The 22,933-nt window shown below is 51.4% G+C and overlaps 1 protein-coding gene across 1 annotated transcript in view; it reads left to right on the top strand.

Annotated features, from left to right (window-relative positions):
• Positions 1-22,933, top strand: part of POLN (DNA polymerase nu) — a 151,217-nt gene that overhangs the window by 112,815 nt on the left and 15,469 nt on the right. The window contains exons 18-20 of the mRNA XM_014478382.2: positions 16,221-16,303; positions 20,108-20,239; positions 22,646-22,756. Of these exons, the coding sequence (XP_014333868.2) occupies positions 16,221-16,303; positions 20,108-20,239; positions 22,646-22,756 (326 nt within the window). The remainder of the gene's footprint in view (positions 1-16,220; positions 16,304-20,107; positions 20,240-22,645; positions 22,757-22,933) is intronic.

The raw sequence follows: 22,933 nt of genomic DNA, 5'->3' as shown, positions 1-22,933 counted from the left end.
GTTCCTGCACTCAGGCTTTCTCTCGTTTCGCAAGCAGGGGCTGCTCTTCATGGGGGTCTGCGGGCTTCTGACTGCAGTGACTTGTTGCCGAGCGTGGGCTCTTGGGCTCAGGCTTCAGTAGTTGCAGCTCATAGGCTTAGTTGCCCCGCAGCGTGTGGGATTCCTGGGCCAGGGGTCAAACCGTGTCCCCTGCATTGGAAGGCAAACTCTTAACCACTGGGCCACCGGGGAAGTCCTTCCTGCCTTTATTTTTGAGGAATATTTGTGCTGGAAGCAGAATTCTAGTTTCACAAGTTGTAAGGTTGTTTTGGGTTTTAGCATCTCTATGATTTCATTCCACTCGTTTTGTTAAGAAGTCACAGTTATTTGCACTGATGCCTCTTTGGAGGCATCAGCCATTCTAGGTGTTTTAAGATTTCCCGTTTGTCTTCGTTTCAGCAGTTTTACATTGTTCTTATACGTGGTTTTCTTTGGATCCGTCTTGCCTGTGGTTCCCTTTATCTCCGGTCTTATGTCTTTCATCATCCTCGGAAATTTCTGTCATCATCTCTTTAAACATTGCGTCTCTCCCTTGTGCCTCCTCTCCTTCGGGGACTGCGGTTACACCTATGTTAGAACTTTTTTCCATATTCCATGTTTCTTTCATAGCTCTTTTCTGTATTTTCCATCTTTTTTCTCTACATGTCTCAGGCTGGACATTTTATCTAAACTTCAATTGTTTCACCTATATTCCATCCATACTCTTCTCTATAGGCATAACCAATAGGCTGCTAAAGCTAAACCCTATTTAACTAACCCTTTAAGTTCTTATTTTATTTACTGTACTTCTAAGTTGTTCAGCCTGCCATTTAATTACTTTGTATAGTTTTCCATCCTTGGCTCAGTTTCTTAGCTTGTCATCTGTCTTAAACATATTAATCACAGCCAACTGATAACTGCAGTATCTGTGTCTCCATAGATCTGTTTCTGTGGTTTCCCCCTTGGCTTTTAGTCATTTGATCTTGTTCCATGGGATGCCAGGTGATTTTTGATCAAATAGTGTGAACAAAAATGAGAGCTTACAGCTGTGAAAAAATGAGACGTTACAGCTATGAATAGTGTTACCTTCCTCAAAAGACGACTTTGTTTTGCTTCTGGCAGTTAGACTGGGGCCAGATGGCCTTAGTCCACCCCAAGATGGATCCTTTGGGAATATGGGCTTCAATCTTTGTGAAAGCTAGTGTATTTCAAAGTCTCATTTTTCCCTGGAGTACCTAGGATACTCTTTCTTGATAATCCCTAAACCTCAAGTTTTTCTCCAGTCCCATAGACTTCAGGAAGCTGATATCAGCCTTTCAACTATCACTTGAAAAATATTACCAGCAAGTCCTCCAGGGCGAGTCTGGCCCCAAACACCAAGCTTGCATTTCTACATGTCCCCTTCCTGAAGCCATAGCCTCCCAAGTTCTTACTGCCTCAGGGTTTTTCTTACTGTTCTCTCATGCCTTCAGACAGATGCTTTTTAACATTTTCTCCAGCATTTATAATTGTCCTACATGGAAACTGGTTTACAGCTTGCTGGTCCACCACTTCCAAAAGCAGATAGCTCTCCAGATTGTTTAAAAGTTATACATTTAAATTATATATTTAAAGCATAAATTCTTCTGCTTTTTGCCCTTAAGAATCATACCTGTTCGTTTCTTTACACATTCATCACTAAGTTCTCGTTGAGTATTTCCTATGTTCCAGTCACTGTGTTAGGTGCTAGGGTAAACACCCACGTCCTTTTGTTCATCTTTTGATTACTTAAAATGGTCAATATTTGCATCTTCCTTCTAATAAAGTACACGATTTAGCATGTCTTTATGTCCCCTTTCCACTCCACTCCTGTGCTGATGTTGTTGAGAGTTTCTGTGTGCACTTACAGATTTCTCTTTCATTTGACCTGAGCTTTTTCAAGAAAAGAAAAGCCAACGATAAATTTGCCAAGATATTGTATTCCCCAGTCTCTTACAGCAACTCCTGACGTTGTTTCTTTAATTATGGAATCCTGCTCCTGGAGTTTCCTCCGAGTGGCTGTGTATGGCAGACTCTCCCACCCATCCGTGTTTATCAGCTCTGTTTCCTGAAGTCCTTTCTGGAGCCCCACCTGTCCCAGCCTCGCCTGACTGCCCCCTCTCTCAGCCTGCGCTTCTCCTCGCCATCCTTTGGGGACCCTCTGCCCCTCTCCTCTGTCTGATTCCCACTTCCTGCCTCCCTTTCTTGGCTTCCTCCTCTGTCTTGGTGGAACATAGCACCAAGACATTCGGTGGAACACCAAGACACCAAGACATTTCTGGCTCCCTCAGAAATGGTCCATGGAAGGTTAATTTTTAGAGATCTTACCTATATGAAAATGTCTCACATTTGGTTGATAATTTGGCTGGGGATAGAAGTCTATGTTGGAGATGGTTTTCCTTCCAATTTTTTTTTTTTTTTTCTTCTGGCTGTGCCACACGGGAGATCTTCACTGCAGCATGGGGGAGCTTTAGTTGCAGTGTGAGAAGTCTTAGTGGCAACATGTGGGATCTGGTTCTCTGACCAGGTCTGGAACCCAGGCCCTCAGCGTTTTAATCACTGGAGCACCAAGGCAGTCCCTTCCTTCCAGTTTCTGAAGGCAGTGTTTCCTTATAATATCTTTTGGGTATTTTTCTTCATTTACCAGAAGTTTTTCTTCTTTATAGACCTTTCCCAAGGACTGTCTCTTGCAAAAAGAAGTTATTATGTACAGCTCTCTACTAACATGTCAGTGTTAATGATATGACTGGAAAATATAAATTACTTACGAGGATCCAACAAAAGGTAGAAAGCCCCAAAGACCAATATCCTTTTCAGAGGAAACAGAAAAAGAAGAACTACACTTCCACAAATTCCAAAAAGGAAAAAAAAAAAAAGCATCCCAGCCAACTAGAGCTTTCAAACCTCCAAAGGGATGGAGGATGGTGCCTGTGGTTTCAGCTGGTCCCCAGTCCTAGGAAGATGGACAGGCTCACTTCAGCCTGTGGCTGGACAGGTGGGCTGTTTCAGGAGGGCAGGGGCATCCTCTAGGAAAGTGGGTTGACTGGGTCAAAGGCAGGCCCCCAGCGTTGGCCCCCTGCTCCTTTCTGTCTGCTGTTCACAGCTGTGACCTGGGAACCAGCTCGTCCCCATTTCCTGTCGCTCCTGCTCCCTCCAGTCATCACTGGACCTGGGTGCTGCTCTCAGCCCTGGGGTGGAATTCTCAAGGCTGCTTCCCCTCAGGAAGCCACACCTCCTCTCTGGATAGCATTTGCTGGCCCTTTGCAGTTTGGGGGCAATCCGCGTCCAGCAAGGAAACAAAGTGCAACAAGATGTCCGCGTTCCTGGGCCATCCCGTGTCTGTGGCCTCTGCTTGGAGGAGGCCATGAGCGTGCTGAGCCTCCTGGCTCAGCAGGCCTGGAGCCGCCAGCCGGTAAGGCACCTGGGGGAGAGTGGACGCTCCCCAGTGGTGCTGAAGCGGTCTGGCTCTTGCTGTAGCTGCAGGGGCCACCTGTGGCTGCCCCAGGCACAGAGCTCTGGGCCACAGCTCCCAAGAGGCACACTCAGTGGGGTCTTACAAGGGAATACCGGGAAGCCCATTCCTTCCAGGGTCTGCTGTCCCTCTGCCCCTGGGCTGCCAACCACTTCTGCTGGCCATGCCATGGTGTCCAGACTGGAGGCCTGTCCTGGCAGCCCTGCTGGAGGGAGGGAGGCTCTTTGGCCTCCCTTTCCCTGTGGAGTTCTGACTTATCTGCCCTCGCCCCTGAAGCAGGCCCTGGTGAGCTTCCTGCGCTCCCTGGTACCCTGTCCACCCTGTATCTGCCAGGCACTTGCAGCCCTAACCGCAGTCTCTTCCCTGCTCCTCGGCTGCCCGGGGACAGCCTCTGGCGTGGCTGGCATAGTCAAGCTTGGGTCTGACAAAGGGTTTAGATAGAATCGTACTGACGTGATTTTTGTACAGATCTCATTTCATCTTTCTATTTCTCACCCACGGGGCGGGAACACACGTCTGACTTCACTGAACTGGGGAGCCTCTGATCTCTTGTACTCCTGGCTTCTGGACCACCACTGGGACTGCATCCGTTTTCTTCTCGGCCAAGGCCACGTATGGGTGCACTTTGCTCCCCACCCCACATCCAAGCCCTTGTCTTCCTGCCAGAATTCCCTTCCTATCCGTCTTTTCTCTCTGTCTCAGACTCTGTCTCTCATACACACACTTCTGTGCTCTTGATGCCCGCTCCTTCAGTTTTGTTTTCAAAATCTGGGTCTCATTGTGTAAACATTTCGAGTGAATTGTTCTTCACGTGCTGTGCTGAGCTGAATAGTGGCCCCCAGGAGAGGTCCGCATCCTAAGGCCTGGGACCAGTGCAGGTTCCTTATGCAAAAAAGATCTGTGCTGCATGATTACATCTACCATCTTGAGATTACCCTGGATTATTGCCTGGGCTCTACCTGCCGTCACAGTTCAGTTCAGTCGCTCAGTTGTGTCCGACTCTTTGTGACCCCATGGACTACAGCATGCCAGGCTTCCCTGTCCATCACTAACTCCTGGAGTTTACTCAAATTCATGTGCATTGAGTTGGTGATACCATCTAACCATCTCATCCTCTGTCATCCAGTTCTCCTCCTGCCTTCAACCTTTCCCAGCATCAGGGTCTTTTCCAATGAGTCAGCTCTTCGCATCAGGTGGCCAAAGTATGGGAGCTTCAGCTTCAGCATCAGTCCTTCCAATGAATATTCAGGACTGATTTCCTTTAGGATGGACTGGTTGGATGTCCTTGCAGTCCAAGGGACTCTCAAGAGTTTTCTCCAACACCACAGTTCAAAAGCATCAATTTTTCGGCACTCAGCTTTCTTTATGATCCAACTCTCACATCCATACATGACTCCTGGAAAAAGCTACTACAGTCAAAAGCTTTGACTGGACCGACCTTTGTCAGCAAAGTAATGTCTCTGCTTTTTAATATGCTGTCTAGCTTGATCATAGCTTTTCTTCCAAGGAGGTTTTCTTCCCATATCTTTTAATTTCATGGCTGCAGTCACCATCTGCAGTGATTTTGGAGCCCCAGAAAATAAAGTCTGTCAGTGTTTCCGTTGTTTCCCCATATATTTGCCATGAAGTGATGCGACCAGAGACTGTGATCTTTGTTTTTTGAATGTTGAGTTTTATGCCATCTTTTTCTCTCTCCTCTTTCACTTTCATCAAGAGGCTCTTTAGTTCCTCTTCACTTTTGGCTGTAAGGGTGATGTCATCTGCATATCTGAGAAACATTATTGATGTTTCTCCCAGCAATCTTGATTCCAGCTTGTGCTTCATCCAGCCCAGCATTTCACATGATGTACTCTGCATAAAAGTTAAATAAGCTCGGTGACAATACATAGCCTTGATATACTCCTTTCCCAATTCGGAACCAGTCTGTTGTTCCATGTCCAGTTCTAACTGTTGCTTCTTGACCTGCATACAGATTTCTCAGGAGGCACGTAAGTTGGTCTGATATTCCCATTCTTGAAGAATTTTCCACAGTTTGTTGTGATCCAAAGGCTTTGGCGTAGCCAATAAAGCAGAACTAAATGTTTTTCTGGAATGCTCTTGCTTCTTCTATGATCCAACAGATGTTGACAATTTGACCTCTGGTTCCTCTGGCTTTTCTAAATCCAACTTGAACATCTGGAAGTTCTTAGTTCACATACTGTTGAAGCCTCGCTTGGAGAATTTTGAGCATTACTTTGCTAGCATGTGAGATGAGCGCAATTGTGCGGTAGTTTGAACATTCTTTGGCATTGTCTTTCTTTGGGACTGGAATGAAAACTGGCCTTTTCCAGTCCTGTGGTCACTGGTGAGTTTTCCAAATTTGCTGGCATATTGAGTGCAGCACTTTCACAGTATCATCTTTGAGTCCTTGAAATAGCTCACCTGGAATTCCATCACCTCCACTAGCTTTGTTCATAGTGATGCTTCCTAAGGCCCACTTGACTTTGCATTCCAGGATGTCTGGCTTGAGGTGAGTGATCACACCATCATGGTTATCTGGGTCATTAAGATCTTTTTTGTACAGTTCTTCTGTGTATTCTTGCAACTTCTTCTTAATGTCTTCTGCTTCTGTTAGGTCCGTACTGTTTCTGTCCTTTATTTTGCCCATCTGCTTCCCTGATAGCTCTGTTGGTAAAGAATCCGCCTGTAATGCAGGATACCCCAGTTTGATTCCTGGGTGGGGAAGATCCCCTGGAGAAGGGATAGACTACCCACTCCAGTATTCTTGGGCTTCCCTAGTGGCTCAGCTGGTAAAGAATCTGCCTGCAATGAGGGAGACCTAGGTTTGATCCCTGGGTTGGGAAGATCTCCTCGAGAAGGGAAGTGCTACCCACTCCATTACTTTGGCCTGGAGAATTCTGTTGACTGTACAGTCCTTGTGGTCACAGAGTTGGACACGACTGAGCAACTTTCACTTTCACTTTTGCATGAAATGTTCCCTTGGTACCTCTAATTTTCTTTAAGAGATCTCTAGTCTTTCCCTTCTGTTGTTTTCCTCTATTTCTTTGCATTGATCACTGAGGAAGGCTTTCTTTTCTCTCCTTGCTATTCTTTGGAACTCTGCATTCAGATGGGTGTATCTTTCCTTTTCTCCTTTGCCTTTCACCTCTCTTCTTTTCTCAGCTGTTTGTAAGGCTCCTCAGACAGCCGTTTTGCCCTTTTGCATTGCTTTTTCTTGGGGATGGTCTTGATCCCTGCCTCCTGTACAATGTCACGGACCTCCGTCCATAGTTCTTCAGGCACTCTATCAGATCTAATCCCTTGAATCTATCTTTCATTTGCACTGTATAATCATGAGGGATTTGATTTAGGTCATACCTGAATGGTCTAGGGGCTTCCCTCATAGCTCAGTTGGTAAAGAATCCGCCCGCAATGCAGGAGAACCCGGATCAGGAGATTTATGGGTCAGGAAGACCCGCTGGAGAAGGGATAGGCTACTCACTCCAGTATTCTTGGGCTTCCCTTGTGACTCAGCTGGTAAAGAATCTGCCTGCAATGCGAGAGACCTGAGTTCGATCCCTGGGTTGGGAAGATCTCCTCGAGAAGGGAACAGCTACCCACTCCAGTATTCTGGCCTGGAGAATTCCATGGACTGTACAGTCCATGGGGTCACAAAGAGTCAGACATGACTGAGCAACTTTCACTTTCACTTTGAATGGTCTAGTGGTTTTCCCTACTCTCTTCAACTTAAGTCTGAATTTGACAATAAGGAGTTTATGATCAGAGCCACAGTCAGCTCCTGGTCTTTTTGCTGACTTTGTAGAGCTTCTCCATCTTCAGCTGCAAAGAATATAATCAATCTGATTTCAGTATTGACCATCCGGTGATGTCCATGTATGGAGTCATCTCTTGTGTTGTTGAAAGAGGGTGTTTTCTATGACCAGTACGTTCTCTTGGCAAAACTCTGTTAGCCTCTGCCCTGCTTCATTTTGTACTCCAAGGCCAAACTTGCCTGTTATTCCAGGAATCTCGTGACTTCCTACTTTTGCATTCTAGTCCCCTATGATGACGAGGACATCTCTTTTTGGTGTTAGTTCTAGAAGATCTTGTAGGACCTCATAGAACTGTTCAACTTCAGCTTCTTCAGTGTTACTGGTTGGGGCATAGACTTGGATTACTGTGATATTGAATGGTTTGCCTTGGAAACGAACAGAGATCTTTCTGTTATTTTTGAGACTGCACCCAAGTACTGCATTTCAGACTCTTTTGTTGACTGTGAGGGCTACTGCATTTCTACTAAGGGATTCTTGCCCACAGTAGTAGATATAATGGTCATCTGAATTAAATTCGCCCATTCCAGTCCAATTTAGTTCACTGATTCCTAAAATGTCGATGTTCATTCTTGCCATTTCCTGTTTGACCACTTCCAATTTACTTTGATTCATGTATCTAACATTCCACCAGGTCCCTGTGCAATATTGTTCTTTACAGCATCAGACTTTACTTCCATCACCAGTCACATCCGCAACTGGCCATTGTTTTCACTTTCGCTCCATCCCTTCATTCTTTCTGGAGTTATTTCTCCACTCTTCTCCAGTAGCATATTGGGCACCTACCAACCTGGGGAGTTCATCTTTCAGTGTCATATCATTTTTGCCTTTTCATACTGTCCATGGGGTTCTCAAGGCAGGAATGCTGAAGTGGCTTTCATTCCCTTCTCCAGTGGACCACATTTGTCAGAACTCTCCACCGTGACCCGTCCGTCTCGGGTGGCCCTACATGTCATGGCTCATAGTTTCATTGAGTTAGACAAGGCTGTGGTCCATGTGATCAGTTTGGTTAGTTTTCTATGATTGTGGTTTTCATTCTCTCTGCCCTCTGATGAAGGCAGGGCCGTCACAGGGCCCTTGTGAGAGTGAGATGAGGGAGACTTGACACAGACCGAGGGGAGGAGGCCCTGGGACCAGGGACGGAGGCTGCAGTGGTGTGACTGCAGGCTGGAGGACAGGGGCAGACCCTCCCCCGGAGCACTGGCAGGAGTGGGCCCTGCCGACTCCTAGTTTTGCCCAGTGATGTGACTGCAGGCTGGAGGACAGGGGCAGACCTTCCCCTGGAGCACTGGCAGGAGTGGGCCCTGCCGACTCCTTGTTTTGCCCGGTGGTACTGAGCTCAGACTTCTGACTCCCAGGACTGGGAGGGAATAAATGTCACTCTCTTTAAGTCACAAAACTCATGGCAGTTTGTTGCAGCAGCCACAGGAAGCTAATACATATGCCAACCCTCTCCAGGGTTCCTCTGGGCTCCAGGTGTGCTGGTTTACAGGACGTCTGCTCTGCATCCATTTAGTAGTGGTCACTGCAACAGGAAAATGTAGTTAGTGAGAAATGCATACTTTTTCCTGGTATGCAGTCCCAAAGAGTACAGGCGGCCTCATTCTCTGCTGTTGTGTCCAGGCACAAGCTATGGAGCCAGAGAATCATGCTGTTCAAGAGGCCCCAGACTCTCCCCAAACTGGCACTGGTAATGGAGACCGCGCTTGGTTCAGTGGATGAGGCACAGACTACAAACCGGGAGATCGAGACTTATCAGACTCATGTTTGAAAAGATGTATTAGTCCCAGGCAGTTAGATTTCAGGACAAGGATGATTATGAGGGACATTAAATAAAAGGGCCAATTCATCAAGAAAACGTAACCATTCTCCTTAGGGTGCATTGAATCGGAGAGATTTGGAATACATGAAGCAAACCTCATAGCAATGAAATGAAAAACCCACAGATCCACAGGAACAGCTGGAGGTTTCAGCAATACTTTCTCAATAATTAATGACAAGTGCCAGGAAAGTCAGAAAGTATATGGAAGACTTGAACAATGTGATTGACCACTGCAGAATATACTTCATTTTATGTGCACAATAAATCATTGATCAAGATGGACCATATATTTGGCCACAATACGTGTCTTAACAAATTTAGAAGGACTGAAAGCATGGAGACTGTATTCTCTAATCCAGTGAAGTTACATTTGAAGTGAAGAACAAAACTATGTATAGAAAATCCCCAAATATTTGAAAATAAAGATGATATTTCTAAATAACTCATTTGTTGTCGTTCAGCCACTCAGTCCTGTCTGACTCTTTGCGACCCCATGGACAGCAGCACACCAGGCCTCCCTGTCCTACACTGTCTCCCTGAGTTTGCTCAAACTCATGTCCACTGAGTCGGTGATGCCATCCAATCATCTCATCCTCTGTCACCCCCTTCTCCTCTTGCCCTCAGTCTTTCCCAGCATCAGGGTCTTTTCCATTCGCATCAGGTGGCCAAAGTATTGGAGCTTCAGCTTCAGCATCAGTCCTTCGGATGAATATTCAGGGTTGATTTCCTCACAGGTCAAAGAAAAAAGTCAGAAGGGAAATTAGAAAATATTTTGTGCTAAATGAAAATGAAAACACATGTCAGAAATTTGGGAGGCAGCTCTGGAAGCACTTAGGAATTTATGACATTAAATGCTTAAAAATAGAAAATAAGAAAAATCTAAAATAAACTCTCAAAGCTTCCAAGCTTCCACCTTAGGATGCCATAAAAATAAGAGTGACTTAAATCCTAAGTAAGTAGAAGGAAGACAGGAGAAGCAGCAACCAATGTAACAGAAAGAGAAAAGCAGAAAATCAAGGAAGCTGAAAGGAAATCTGAAAAGATGAATGAAATTGAAGTTCTTAGAATGATTAAGAGAAAAAAGGAAATCCACAAATTACAAATATCAGGAATTACATGAGGGCACATCAGAGAACTGCCCTGGTGGCCCAGTGGTTAAGACTCCATGCTGCCACTGCAGGGGCCACAGGTTTCATCCCTGGCTGGGGAACTAAGATCCTGTAAGACAAGGGGTGCATCCAGGAAAAAAAAAGGTACATTATTAGCATAATCTCTATAGGTATTAAAAGCATAACGGGGGGATGTGACGAGCACGAAGATACGCACGCAGAGCAGACAAGTGGATTCACTGCGAATGGTGGTGACTCACTGTTCAGAGAGCAGAGGCGGATTGCCATGAGGGCGTTCCTCCTCGCCACTCTCACACTGGGTGAGCGGCAGGAGGGTTGGTCCTGCCGTCTGGGGGCAGGGATGGGCGGGGGAGGCAGGAGACAGGCACACCCAGTGTAATGTTTCAGAAATACATTGAAATTTCTGCCCAGCTTGACTTCTTTGCTTCTTTATTTCTCTTAAGGCACCCACTGCTCTTCTTCCAACATTTGCTTTGGCTCCAGCGCCTCGTCATAGAAGGATCCATGTCTTAGAAGAAGTCAAAGCCAGTCTTGAATATTGGAGTCTTCCTGGCATGGCTTCCTCTGTGTCTTCCTCTTTGCCTGGCACTGGTCGGGAAGCTCTCATTTCCATCAAATCTTCTGTGAATTTCTCTGGTGTGGGGGTCTGTTAACTCTTGAAGTTCTCCAGGATCCGTGTCTTGAGACCCCTCACCCCTGACCTATTTTTTCTTTCATGATTTCCTCGGTTGGCTCCGTCGTAAATCTATGGAGTCATACCCAACGTCTGGTCACAGTTTTCTCCAGCAGCAAATTGACTGTTTGGGGCTTAATGGCTTTCATGATTTGCCTATAACAATGGTGGGGTCTTCAATGGTGTGATCCTTCCAGGCTGCCATGATGTTCTCTCTGCCAGGGTTCCCTTCCATGGCATTGACAGTCCTTTCCATACAGCACCAGGTACTATGCACTTTAAAGGTCCTTATGGCTCCCCCGGGGAGGCCAAATAGAGACGTCGTATCTGGGGACAAGTAGACCACTTTGACACCTGCGGAGCTGAACCCATCAGTTCTGGGTGGCCAGGGGCATTGCCCACTATCAAAAGAACTTTACAGGGCAGCCCCTTACTGGCAAGATGTCTCCTGACCTCAGGAACAAAGCATTGATGGAACCAGTGCAGGAGAAGGGTCTGGTTTGGCAAGCCATCTAAAGACTAGTAGCTGTACCCATCTTCTCCCTTCAAGGCTGGGGGTCAGCAGCTTGATAGATGGGGGCAGTTCTGACCATAAACCCGACAGATCTCACGCAGAATGGGAGTCATTCCTGCCTTCCGTCCTGCTCCCGGTTCTCTTCCTTTCTGATAAAAGCCTTTTGTGGCATTTTTTTCTCCCAGAATAGGACACTTTCATCTGCATTAAAAACCTGTTCAGGCAGATATTCTTCCTTCCCCGTGATTTTCTTAACAGCTTCTGGCCCTCGTCTGTTGCCCTGTGACGAGCAGAGGCTGCTTCTCCTGTCTTTACATTTTTAAAGCCAGTCCTTTCACTAAAATTATCAAACCATCCTTTTCTGGCATTAAATTCTCCCAGTTTAGATCCTTCACCTTCTTTTCGCTTTAAGTTGTCATGTGATGACTTCGCTTTTTCTCAAATCATATCCGAGTCTATATCTATCCTGCACCCACGTAAAAGCTGCGTTTCCTTTTATTTATTTATTTCTGGCTGCACTGGGTCTTGGTTGGTGCACGTGGGCTTTCTCTGCTTGCCGTGGCTTCTCTTGTTTCAGAGCTTGGGCTCAGTAGTTGTGGCAGGCGGGCTTAGTTGCCCCGAGGCATGTGGCCTCTTCCCTGACCAGAGATCAAACCCGTGTCTTCTGCATTGGCAGGAGGATTCTCAACCAGTGGACCACCAGGGAGGTCCCATAGCGGCATTTTCAATACAACATAAAGAGGTTATTTTGCAAAGGATCCAAGGTTTTCGTGCCTGCAGGCATCAGTTCAGTTCAGTCTCTTAGTCTTGTCCGACTCTCTGTGACCCATGGACGGCAGCACCCCCGGCTTCCCCGCATAGCCTGCAGCAGCAGCCTCATGAATTTCCTTTTCTTTTTTTATGACGATCGTTATGCTGGCTTCGTTTACCTTGAAACGGCAGCACCACAGCCGCAGACCTCAATCTACCGTACGGATCACACAATTCAGCTTCTTCTCAGAACGTCATAAGCTTTTTCTGTTTCTAGGGAGCTCTTCCAGCATCTCTAGTGACTCTTCGTGTGGTCTTATTGAAGGTTCACAGTGTTGCTCTAAGCATGATGGAAAATGCGTGTGAACAAGAGAGATCACCTCTTACTACAAGTATCAGTTTACTAGAGAGACAAACTGCTCACTCGGAAATGACAGGCGTTCCCAGGCATTTGTACGTGGATCCTCAGAACACCTGAGGTCAGCATGGTCTCAGTAGGAGGAGACGTCGAAGTCGTCACAGCAACTCAGCGGGCGCCACGGTTCGTTCAGGCAGGGACGTTCCACACCGCGGCTCCACGCCTGTCTGCATTCCTCCGCGCTGCCGGTGGCACCGCGTATGTTCCGTGTTTGTGTGCTTCAGTTCTGGGAAATTTTAACGTTTTGTTATAGATTTGGGTACAGTTTATGGTAGTAAATGACAAAATAAATTTGCATCTTAACATTTTGTGTATTCATGATACACCGAATCTTTTCTTAATTTTTTCAGTATTCAGACTATAAAGTTCATCTCCAAGTTTCTTCAAATTGTTTTAAATCTAAAAAAATTTTTCAGTCTATTTATTGGAAAAAATATCTATGTCTCCTTGGACCCACGATGTTCTGACCTGTGTTCCTCAAGGCTCAGCTACACTCCCAGCACCGTGCGGAGCAGCAGTGCAGGCCGCGGGCGCTTTGCCTGGGCTTCCCTTGATAGGAAGCTGGCTCTAAGAGCCTTGCTTTTTGACTTTAAGGAAATATGCAGCTACTCCTGTTTTCTCAAGAGTTTTTATTAAGAGTAGGATTGGGCTGGACCGGAGTTGGATTTTGTCACAGGGGTTTTTTCAGCAGCTGTACAGGTGATCGTGTAACTTTCTCCTTAGTCCTGTTCATGCAGTGACTTGTATTAATAGACTTCCTAACACTGAACCGACCTTGCTTTCTTGGTGTAAACTCATCTTGGCCTTGAGGTGCTATTTTCTCAGTGTAGTGTTGGACTCTGCAAATATTCTAGTTGAGATTGTCACATCAGTCAGCATTCACAGGCAGTGTTAGTCTATCGCTTGCCTTTTTTATGCGCTGTTTGTCATGTTTTGGTATAAGTAAACTTTATTTGAACACGTTTGTTCATTTTCTCTGGAACAGTGTGTATGGTATGAGGACTCTAGTCTGAAGCTTTGTCGAATTCCCCTCAAAACCACCTAAGCCTGGTGCTTTATGGGGTAGTTCCTTAATAACTTTCTCTACTTCTTCCACAGACGTTGGTCTATCTAACTTCTGTCTACAAGAGTCAGCCTGTATGACTGCTTTCTTAAGAGCATGTGCATCTCGCCTGGCTTTGGCCGTTACTCGCGTGACACTGTGCAGAGTAACCTCAGCCGCTCTAGCTCCGGGCACACCCGCTGCTGCTCCGAGTGTTGCTTCTTACTCTGTGTCTCTGTGTTTCCCTTTTGAGTAAACTAGCTCCTGGTTTGTTTTGTGTAAGAACAAGGGTTTTTATTTACTAATGAATCGTCTTGCTGTTCTCTGCTGTATTTCTGCTCCCATCTTCAGTCTAACTTTATTATTTCCCTCCTGGGTATTCTTTTGATTTGTTTGTTTTTACTTGCATTTATTTGATTCATGTATTTTAATTCTTTTGTTTGTATTCATATAGGCATTTAAGGTTGTGAAATTTCCTCACTTTTAGTGTAATTCATTGGTTCTGACATATGCTATCTTCATTAGAAACTATTTGATTTCTGTTTATATTTCTCTTCCACCAAAAGTTGCTGTTAGAAGTGTATTTTGCTTTATTTCTAGGCAAAACAGGCTTTTGGGGATTTTGTTTTTGTTTTCAATTTCTGCTTGCCTTGCACTGTGATCTGGGTGTTATTTTAATATTCCTACTGTGCGCAGCCTTTTGAGGTTTTTTGTGTGCTTGATGGGTTCTTGTGTGTGTGCCGTGCTGCAGAAGAAGGTGTGTTCTGTTATCAGAAAGTGATGCTCGCTACACGTCTGCCGCCTCTATTGATTGAGGGTCTGGATTCTATCACACCCTGACTCTAGGAAGAAGCAAGTCCCGGGAGAGCTCCATGCTGCTTCCTCAGACAACTTCCCAGCTCTGGATAGAACTGAGGGGGGTCACCAGTGTGGTTTGACTGGGGGGCACCTGCTCCAAAACGCCTCCCTTGGCCTCTCTCTGCAGGGTCACCAGACGGGTTTGTTGGGCCTGAGCCCCAGGCAGCTAACGGGGAAACGGGTAAGGTTTTCAGCAGCATCCTTTCTGATGGGGTTTGGAGCACCTGTGGATTTCCAAAATAAAGGGAGGAGGGTGAGGCCCAAGGGTGGCTGGACACGGGCTGGCACACATCTGCTCTGAGCTTGGGTGCGTTTTGGTCTTACGCCCGTCATCTAAAGACAGCTGCTGGCAATACCAAGGTCAAGGGCAGGGTTTAAAAGTGGGCGAAACCGCTTCACGCAGAAGGAGAAGGAAAATGCGTCGGAACTTGGAGGTCAGGTGGTGAAACAGACGAACCTTAGGACGTCACTGAAAATGGTGGGGCAGGCAGCTCCAAGCGCCCACCTGCCGCCAGAAGCATGCAAAACGCAAGCACGCACCGCCAGACTCGACTTTGTCAGAATGCTGGGACGCCGCCAGCCGCGGGCAGCAATCAAGCCAGTGCTGAGTCAAGAAAAAAAGACTGAAACAGGAGCGCTTTCTGGTCTTCTCGTGTGGCCCACAGCACACCTGTGACGGGGCAGCACCCGCCCAGGGTGGGCCCCGTCCCTGGCTCCGGAGAGCCCGAGAGACGGCACACAGAGCAGTGTTTGTCTGTCCCTGCCCTGCCGGGGGCGGCCAGAAGCACAGACTCGGCGTTGACTCCCCAGCTCGGAACCCTCTCCAGGCAGAAAGGGGCGGCCTTGCCCGGAAACATCAGAGATCAGCAACAGCAGGGGGCAAGGGGGTGGCCAACAACAGAGCCCACAGCTCAGGGCTGGGAGGAGAAGCTGGGAGCAAGGGTCTTCAGGAAATAGGACACTCAGAGCCTCGGCCTGCGAGGACAGCTGGAAGCCACGTGCAGGCCAGGGCAGCCCCCATGCCCCACCCGGAGCCCTGAGCAGACCCTGAGCGACACGGCAGCAGCAGAGAAGGCAGGCTCTGCAGGAGGCCTCCCAGGCAGGCTCCTCTGTGCGGCCTCTCTGCCTTCCTCCTTCCTGTCTCTGTCTCTGCCCACCTGACGGGCTCACTCCATCAGGGAGATGCAGGGTACGCGCACGGCTGGGCGAGGAGGGCCTGGCAAGGGGAAGGGGCCCGGGTGCCCGCCTGCCCCTCTGCTTCCCAGGCTCAGCTTTAACCTTAGGAGATCAAGTGGGCATGCACGGTCAGACATGGGGCTGCTGCTGCTGCTATCTGGGCGCCCGGGACGGGCTGACGCCCCGGCCCCTCCCTCTGGGGGGCAGGGTGCAGGCGGCCTGTCCAGTCCTGTGGAGGGTCCAGATGTCGCCCCCTTGCCGCCCTCAGCAGCAGGACCCAGCCCAGGCCTCTCTCCCGGAGCTCGGGCACTGGAGCCGCTGCCTGGTTTGGGGTGTGGACGCCCCAGAACCTGGCTGGCTCGCATCTGTTGGGAGGCCCTGGCTGACACGGATGCTGCAGATGCTGACCATCTCCCCTGGGAAGGTCCTCGGGGTGAGAGGAGGCCGTGCAGGTGGACCCTGGAGGACCTCTGCGGAGGAGGCCCCAGCCTGCCTGACCATACGCTGTCTTCCCACGCAGGAAGGACGTCTCCCCAGAGCGTGTGACACATGCCGACAGGGAGCAGACCAAGAAGGTGGTGTATGCGGTGGTCTATGGAGCAGGTAGGTGTGGCGGGGTGGGAGGCCTGCGTCACCTGGAGGCCAGACGGGGCGGGGGGCGCCTGCGTTGAAATGCGGTGGAGCTGTGGAGTGGTGCTCGGGCCCTGGAGCTCGCTCTGCGGGTCCCTGGGCCCCGTCCGCGTGCTGCTGACCTGGTGGGCACTAGGCACAGGCAGGCCGCTCGCCCCCGTAACCCTCTGTCGCCACGGCCTTTGCGGTGGGAGCGGGCGGCGTGCAGAAGCGAGGGCTTCCCCGGGCCTGCCCTGAGGCACAGCCTGGCTTCCAGGAGACTCCTCCCCGGCCCCTCCCAGTGAGGAGCTCTGTGCGCGCTGGGGGCTCCCCTAGACTTAGTCCGGCTCCTTCTGGAGAGGCGCTGTGTGATCTCCTGCGGAGGAGCGGAGCTCCGTGCTGTAAACACGCAGTGAGTCAGTAGCCGTGAAGGTGACGAGGGTGATTTGGCTGCTCTCAGCCCTCCCGGTGACGGGGTTCCCACCCCAGGCGTCCCCGATGCCGCCGTCCAGGCTGCCAGCTGGCTGCGTCTGCCTCCCGGGAGGCGCAAGGCGTCCTGGGCGCCCAGGCCCGGCTCCTGGGCTGCGATGCTGTGTTTTCAGCCCAGCATGGTGGGTCTGGAGGCGGCCACTCCGGCCATGGAGGGCACGGGGGCAAGGCCTGGTTTCAGGGTCGTGATCACCGTGATGATGACGGCAGGAGGCCACAGAGAGAGAGCAGGACAGGGACGAGTGAAATGATGTCCCCTCCCCATCCCCAAGGGGCCCCTCGCCCCTCTCCCCAGGGCTCAGCGAAGGGCTGTCCCCTGGAAACGGCAGTGCCTGCTACCTGGGGCCTTGGCCAGGAGGGCAGGGCTGGGCTCACTGCTGCCCTCGGCCCCTTGGACTCTGCTGCCTGCCCACCAGCCCAGCCCCAGCCCGCAGGCGCCTCCGCCTGGAGGTGGCCCCTGAGCCTCCTGTCCTGCTCTGAGCTCCCACCACCTGCAGAGCCGGTTCAAACTTGATTCTCCTCCACTTGTTGCCACCGCTGAAGCTCAGCTCCACACCCAGTCTCTGGGGGTTGCTGAGTGCCAGCTCCACCCCGGGCTCCAGGGCTGCTGCTCCACAGGGCTGGCATTTGTCAGACGAGCCACACGAGCCGGTCCACGGGGCGCACTGAGCCACCGGACTCGTCCAGTGCAGCTGCTGGTGCCCGTGGGGCCCATTGACCCGGGCCGGGCCAGCCTGTGCTTTATGGGCTGCCCAGGAGCCGGCTGGCCATGGGCCAGTGTCCCAAAACGCTTACCAGGCTCTCACGAAGCCCTGGGGCTGAAGCAGAGGGAGAACGGTTCCAGTTCTGTGTAGGGCAGAGAGTACTGGGGAAGGCGGAGTGAAAGTTACTCCTAAACCTAATTTCATCTCTCACACACACACACACCTAGACACACACAGACACACTGATGTGCATGCACAGGAGGCAACTCACCCTCTGCGGGAGAAGCCAGATGGCTGTTCACGTGGGGCCTGTGAGGTGCAGGCCCCTCGTGCTCCTGCCCAGGGCATCCTCACCCCCCGTGCCCCTAGGGAGACGGGCCTGTGTTTTCACAGCTGAAACAGCAGGAACTGATAGGCTCAATCAAAGTGTAGAGGGAAATTGTGCCTGAAGAAAGAGCAGGAAACGCAAGGACAGAAGCCCTCATGGAGCCAAACGGGGTCTCACTTGGGGGCAGGGGGGCACTGTGATCTTAGAGTGGGACAGACCCCCATCAAGGGCATGGGGAGCAAGTGCCAGGGCTGGAGAACTGAGCGGAACTTCGGTCTCCGGCTCAGCCCATCTTTGCTTCTCTCAGACTTCCACAGCACCGGCCCCTCTCGGGAGCAGGGACCTAGGGACAACAGTCCCACAGACAGAAGAGGAGTCCTTCCCAGCCTCGGACCCTGGGAAGGAGACTGTGGCCCCTGCGCCACTCTCTCCTGCAGGTACCGGCTGTACAGTGTGCCAGGGTGCGGTATCATACACAGCCACCCGAAGGTCCCGTAGGTGCCCAAAGCACACAGAACTGGGGGTGGGCCAACACTTGGAAGGAAGGAGGGACACGGTGAGCCGTCTCACTCTCCACCTGAAGCCAGACCCCGTCAGTGCCGGGCGTGGCCAAGACTCCAGCAGAAACGAGAGCCTCATCAGCGTGAAGAGCCAGAGGACAGAGGCTGGGCAATCAGCGAGTCCAGAGAGTGGTGGGAGAAACCTCAGAAAGCAGAGCACCGGAGAAGAGCACCACATCCTGAGCTTGAACTTGGCCCCCACCTCTGGCTGCCCCCTCGACTGGGCACGAACGGGCCGGCTTCAGACAGCCCCGCTTCAGCCACTGCAGCGGGGCCAAGTTTGAAGTCTGACTTTAGCCAAATTAACTGGTCCTGTGCTGCTGAGAGACACAGGCGAGCCTAGAGCGTCTACAGTATGCCATCTGCAAGAGCCAGGACAGCCGAAAATCACAAAAACATGAAGAAAGAGGATAGCCTGATCCAACTCAGAAGAAGAGACACGTACACCCAAGTCACTCTGCTGCAGGCCTGAAACGAACGTGGTACGTCGACCACACTCGGCTGCCACTGATGCAACACACCGCTGACCCGTCAGTGTGGACGCACCGCAGACGTCGTGCCAGATGAAAAAGAAATCCAGAGGAGAGCTGATGGTGTGTAACTGATTACACCTTTAAATGAAATTCTAGGACAGCCACAGTTAGTTTACAGGATGACACACTTTATGTTATATGCATTTTTCCACAATAAAATAATGAAAAGAAAATCTGCACTGATAGAAAGCGAACAAGTGGTTTCCTGGGACCTGCAGATAACCACAATTCAGGGTGTCGTCCTAGAACTCGGGGTCCTGTCCTAGAACTCGGGGTCCTTTCCTGGAACTTGGGGTGCCATCTTGGAATTTGGGGTGCTGTCCTGGAACTCTGGGTCCTGTCCTGGAACCCGGGGTGCCATCTTGGAATTTGGGGTTCTATCCTAGAACTTGGGGGCTTGTCCTGGAACTCAGGTGTCATCCTAGAACTCAGGGTGCCGTCCTGGAACTTGGGTTGTCATCCTAGAATTTGGGGTACTGTCCGAGAACTCAAAATGCCATCTTGGAACTTGGGGTGTCATCCTAGAACTCAGGGTGCTGTCCTGGAACTCAGGGTGCAGCCCTGGAACTCTGGGTCCTGTCCTGGAACTTGGGGTCCTGTTCTGGAACTTGGGGTCCTGTTCTGGAACTTGGGAGTCCTGTCCTGGAACTTGGGGTGCTATCCTGACCAGAGATCTTGCTATAAGAAGCTTCATCAGATCACCTGTGTCCTGAAATAACCAAATATTAGCCTGGACCAGATGTATTTGTTTAAAAAAAAAAATCCCCTGGAAGTGAGCTCCCCACCACCATTCCCTCATGACTTGGCCTGGGGACTTTCCCTTCCTCTTTATGCGCCCACACTCCCCAGCCTCCCCAGTTCTGAGACCAGCCTCCCTCTGGACAGGCTGCGATCAGGTCTGCACCCCCTGAAGGGTGCCAGGCCCCGGTCAGCATCCTGATCAATGAGCATTTACCAGGCCCTGGTCCATACTGGCCAGCGCCAAGCACTTAGATCCTGGAGCCAAAAGCCAGCACCATCCTGACCGGTCAGAAGAGGCAGGGGTGCCCACCAGGCCTTGACTCCCTGAGTCTCTCCAGAGCCTCTGTGGACTCGCTTCCATGCATGCTGGTCACTGCCTTGTGCCCCTGGGCCCCATGAGGTCAGAGTTAGGCTGACCGCTGACTGAGTTTCTGCTCACACAGGGAAGGAGCGGCTTGCTGCTTGCCTCGGAGTTCCTGTTCGGGAAGCTGCCCGGTTTTTGGAGAGCTTTCTGCAGAAGTACAAGAAAATAAAGGACTTCACCCAAGCAACCGTTGCTCGGTGTCAGCAGACAGGTGAGCCAGCTGCAAGCAAAGCTGTGGGCAGCCCCCACTCCCCCCCGGGCCCTCCTCTGGTGGGGGGTGGGGGCCCCTGGAGCCGGGTGAGCTCCCGCCCCGCTGGGGAGGTGGGACCACAGACTCCATGCGAGGAGGGTCCAGAGCCAGGCTCTGCTCAAGGCCTCAACACCCCGGCATGTGTGGGAAATGCTGAGTGGGTGGGCTCATGGAAAGAGTGAGTCCCGCACCTGGAAATGGAGAGCTAAAAAGCTACAGAGTTTACCCTCAGTCTGGTCACAGATTTCCGAGAATATCAAACAGAACCTGTTCTGTGACCACAGTGGAATAGGAAGGTAGCTTTATATCTGCATGTGAGGCCATCCATTCGTCTGCCTACTTGAAAGACTCACCGCACTCCTCAATAATCTTGGAGTTTATTCTGTTGCTTAATTCTTTGGCTGCACCTCACGGCATGAGGGATCTTAGTTCCCCGACCAGGGATCAAACCCTCGCCCCTGCAGTGGAAACATGGAGTCTTAACCACTGGGCTACCAGGGAAGTCTCCAATGTGGGACTTTAAAAAGAAGTCCCAAGCGAATGACAGACATCTTAGAAATAAATGGCAGCATAAATATCCCATTGCAAAACTGTGAGACATGGCCACCAATTAAAGATGAAGGGATTTTTTTTTTTTAAGTGTTTCAAAAAGGAAGACATGTCTCTGGACATAAAAGACAGTCTTCAACCTGAGACATGTAGCAAAGAGCAGCAGAGCAGACTAAAGGGGAAGGAGGTCAGCGCCACAGCAGCTCCTGGAACAGACACGGAGCGGGGCTCAGCACGCGTCCCAGAGCAGGCTTGGGACCCACGCCTGCCCTGGGGGCTTGCTGCTGACCCTCTCGTGGGAGCCTGCGAGCACGACTCCCCCTGGGCTGACCAGCCCGAGCCGGGCCAGGTCAGTGCTCAGCCACAGCAGCCTCCTGGGGGCTCCAGGAAGCCGGCAAACCATCTCCACCCCCCAGGAAGTGCCCCACGGGCCTCAGGCTCCCTGGGCTGGGGGTGAACCCCACACCTGGATGAGACAAAAGGCTACCGATTACGAAATGTTAGGACGGTGACAGAAGCAGTGTTAGTGAGTCAGTCCACGGAGCCACTGAGGGTGGAGACAGTCAAACACAGGCCCTCGTGCCGTGCGGCGTGGGCCGGTGTCGACGGGCTCCCGTGATACTGACCGAGTCCTCGCCGCGACTCAGACGCTTGGGCGGCCCTGTTGCCCGCCTCACAGAGGAAGAGGAGGAGACCGAGGGGACAGCCGTTTCCCAAGTCCACGAGGCTCGCGGAGGTGCCAGCTGGGACCCCCGCCCCACCCTCGGCTGCCCAGCAGGGCCAGTGTCCCCTCCATGGGAGGCCCTGCAGGCCTGCCTGGTACCTTTCTCGAAGGGCCCAGGGCCTCCCGTGTCCCAGCGCGAAGCATGGGTGCCCTCTGACCCAGCGTTGCACGTGTGAGCAAACACTCAGTGACCCTCAGTTACGCCACACGCATGTGTTGAACGCCTACCCGGTGCCAGGCGCCGTGCTGACACCAGGAGCTCACTGCTTCCCTGGAGCCCCAACCCCGGGACGTGGCCCACAAGGGAGCAAGTCCATCCAGACGGTGCAGGCGTAGGAAGCACGGTGCCCAGCACACAGTCAGAAATCCCTGGAAAACCACAGAGGCAGAGGCGGCCTTAACTACGCGCTTTGCAGCCAGTGCTCGGGACAGTCATTTTTGTAATGACGGCTTATACTAGCAGCTCTTCCAGTCCCCAGACACGTATAAGATCAAGCTGGGGATTTAGTTCTTACCAACACCTAGCAAAACCAGCGTCCTCACCAGTCAGGAGTATCACCAACGCGGCACTTCACAGTTCTTTTTCCTAAAGAGGACCCCAGGGACGGAAGCTTGGGGCCCACGGAGGCTGGCCCTAGAGTGAGGGATGTGGTCTCTGACGCAGACCCCCAACCCCTCCCTGAGCAGACTAAGGACTGATGTTTCCTCCCCAGTTCCAGTTTCCATAGTCCAGAATTGCTCCTGCACCCAAGTCTCGCACATGGCTTTTCACCTTTTAGTGTAAAAATCACCCTTCTGTCCCATGTCAGATCTAAGAGCAGCACAGAAGTCAGAGAGGGTGCAAAGCTTGCCGCCAGGCAAGCCCAGGCCCCTGCCGCTGTCCCGCTTCCCAACACAGAATCCGTGTCCACACAGAACAGCGTGTCCCGCACTGGACGTGGACTGAAGGCCTCCGGGCGGAGCTCCGGCTGCGGCGGGGCGGGGCGGTGGGCGGGACCTCCGCTGGAGCAGCCCCGGCCAGAGGGCAGGGCCCCGGGCGCCGCTCCCGCTCCCGCTCACCGGTGCCCTCCGCCCGCTTTCCTCCCGGACCGCAGGCTACGTGGAGTCCATCATGGGCCGCAGGAGGCCGCTGCCCAGGATCCGAGCTCACGACCCGCAGCTTCGGGCGCAGGCGGAGCGGCAGGCGGCGAACTTCGTGGTGCAAGGTGCCGGAGCCCCTCTACTCCCGGGTCTTCAGCCCCGCAGGACGGGTGACTGTCGGACCTGCCCCTGCGAGGCTAGCTCTGCAGGCAGCAGGCAGGCTCCTGGAGGTCGTCCGCCAGCGCTAGAGTCAAACGGAGACCCCTCCCACCACCCTCGGCCCGAACTCTCGCTGTACCCCT

Source organism: Bos mutus, chromosome 6 (assembly GCF_027580195.1).
Source record: "Bos mutus isolate GX-2022 chromosome 6, NWIPB_WYAK_1.1, whole genome shotgun sequence".
Classification (NCBI taxonomy): domain Eukaryota; kingdom Metazoa; phylum Chordata; class Mammalia; order Artiodactyla; family Bovidae; genus Bos; species Bos mutus.
Note: the sequence above shows the minus strand (reverse complement) of the source record. Positions and strands in the feature narration are given on the sequence as shown.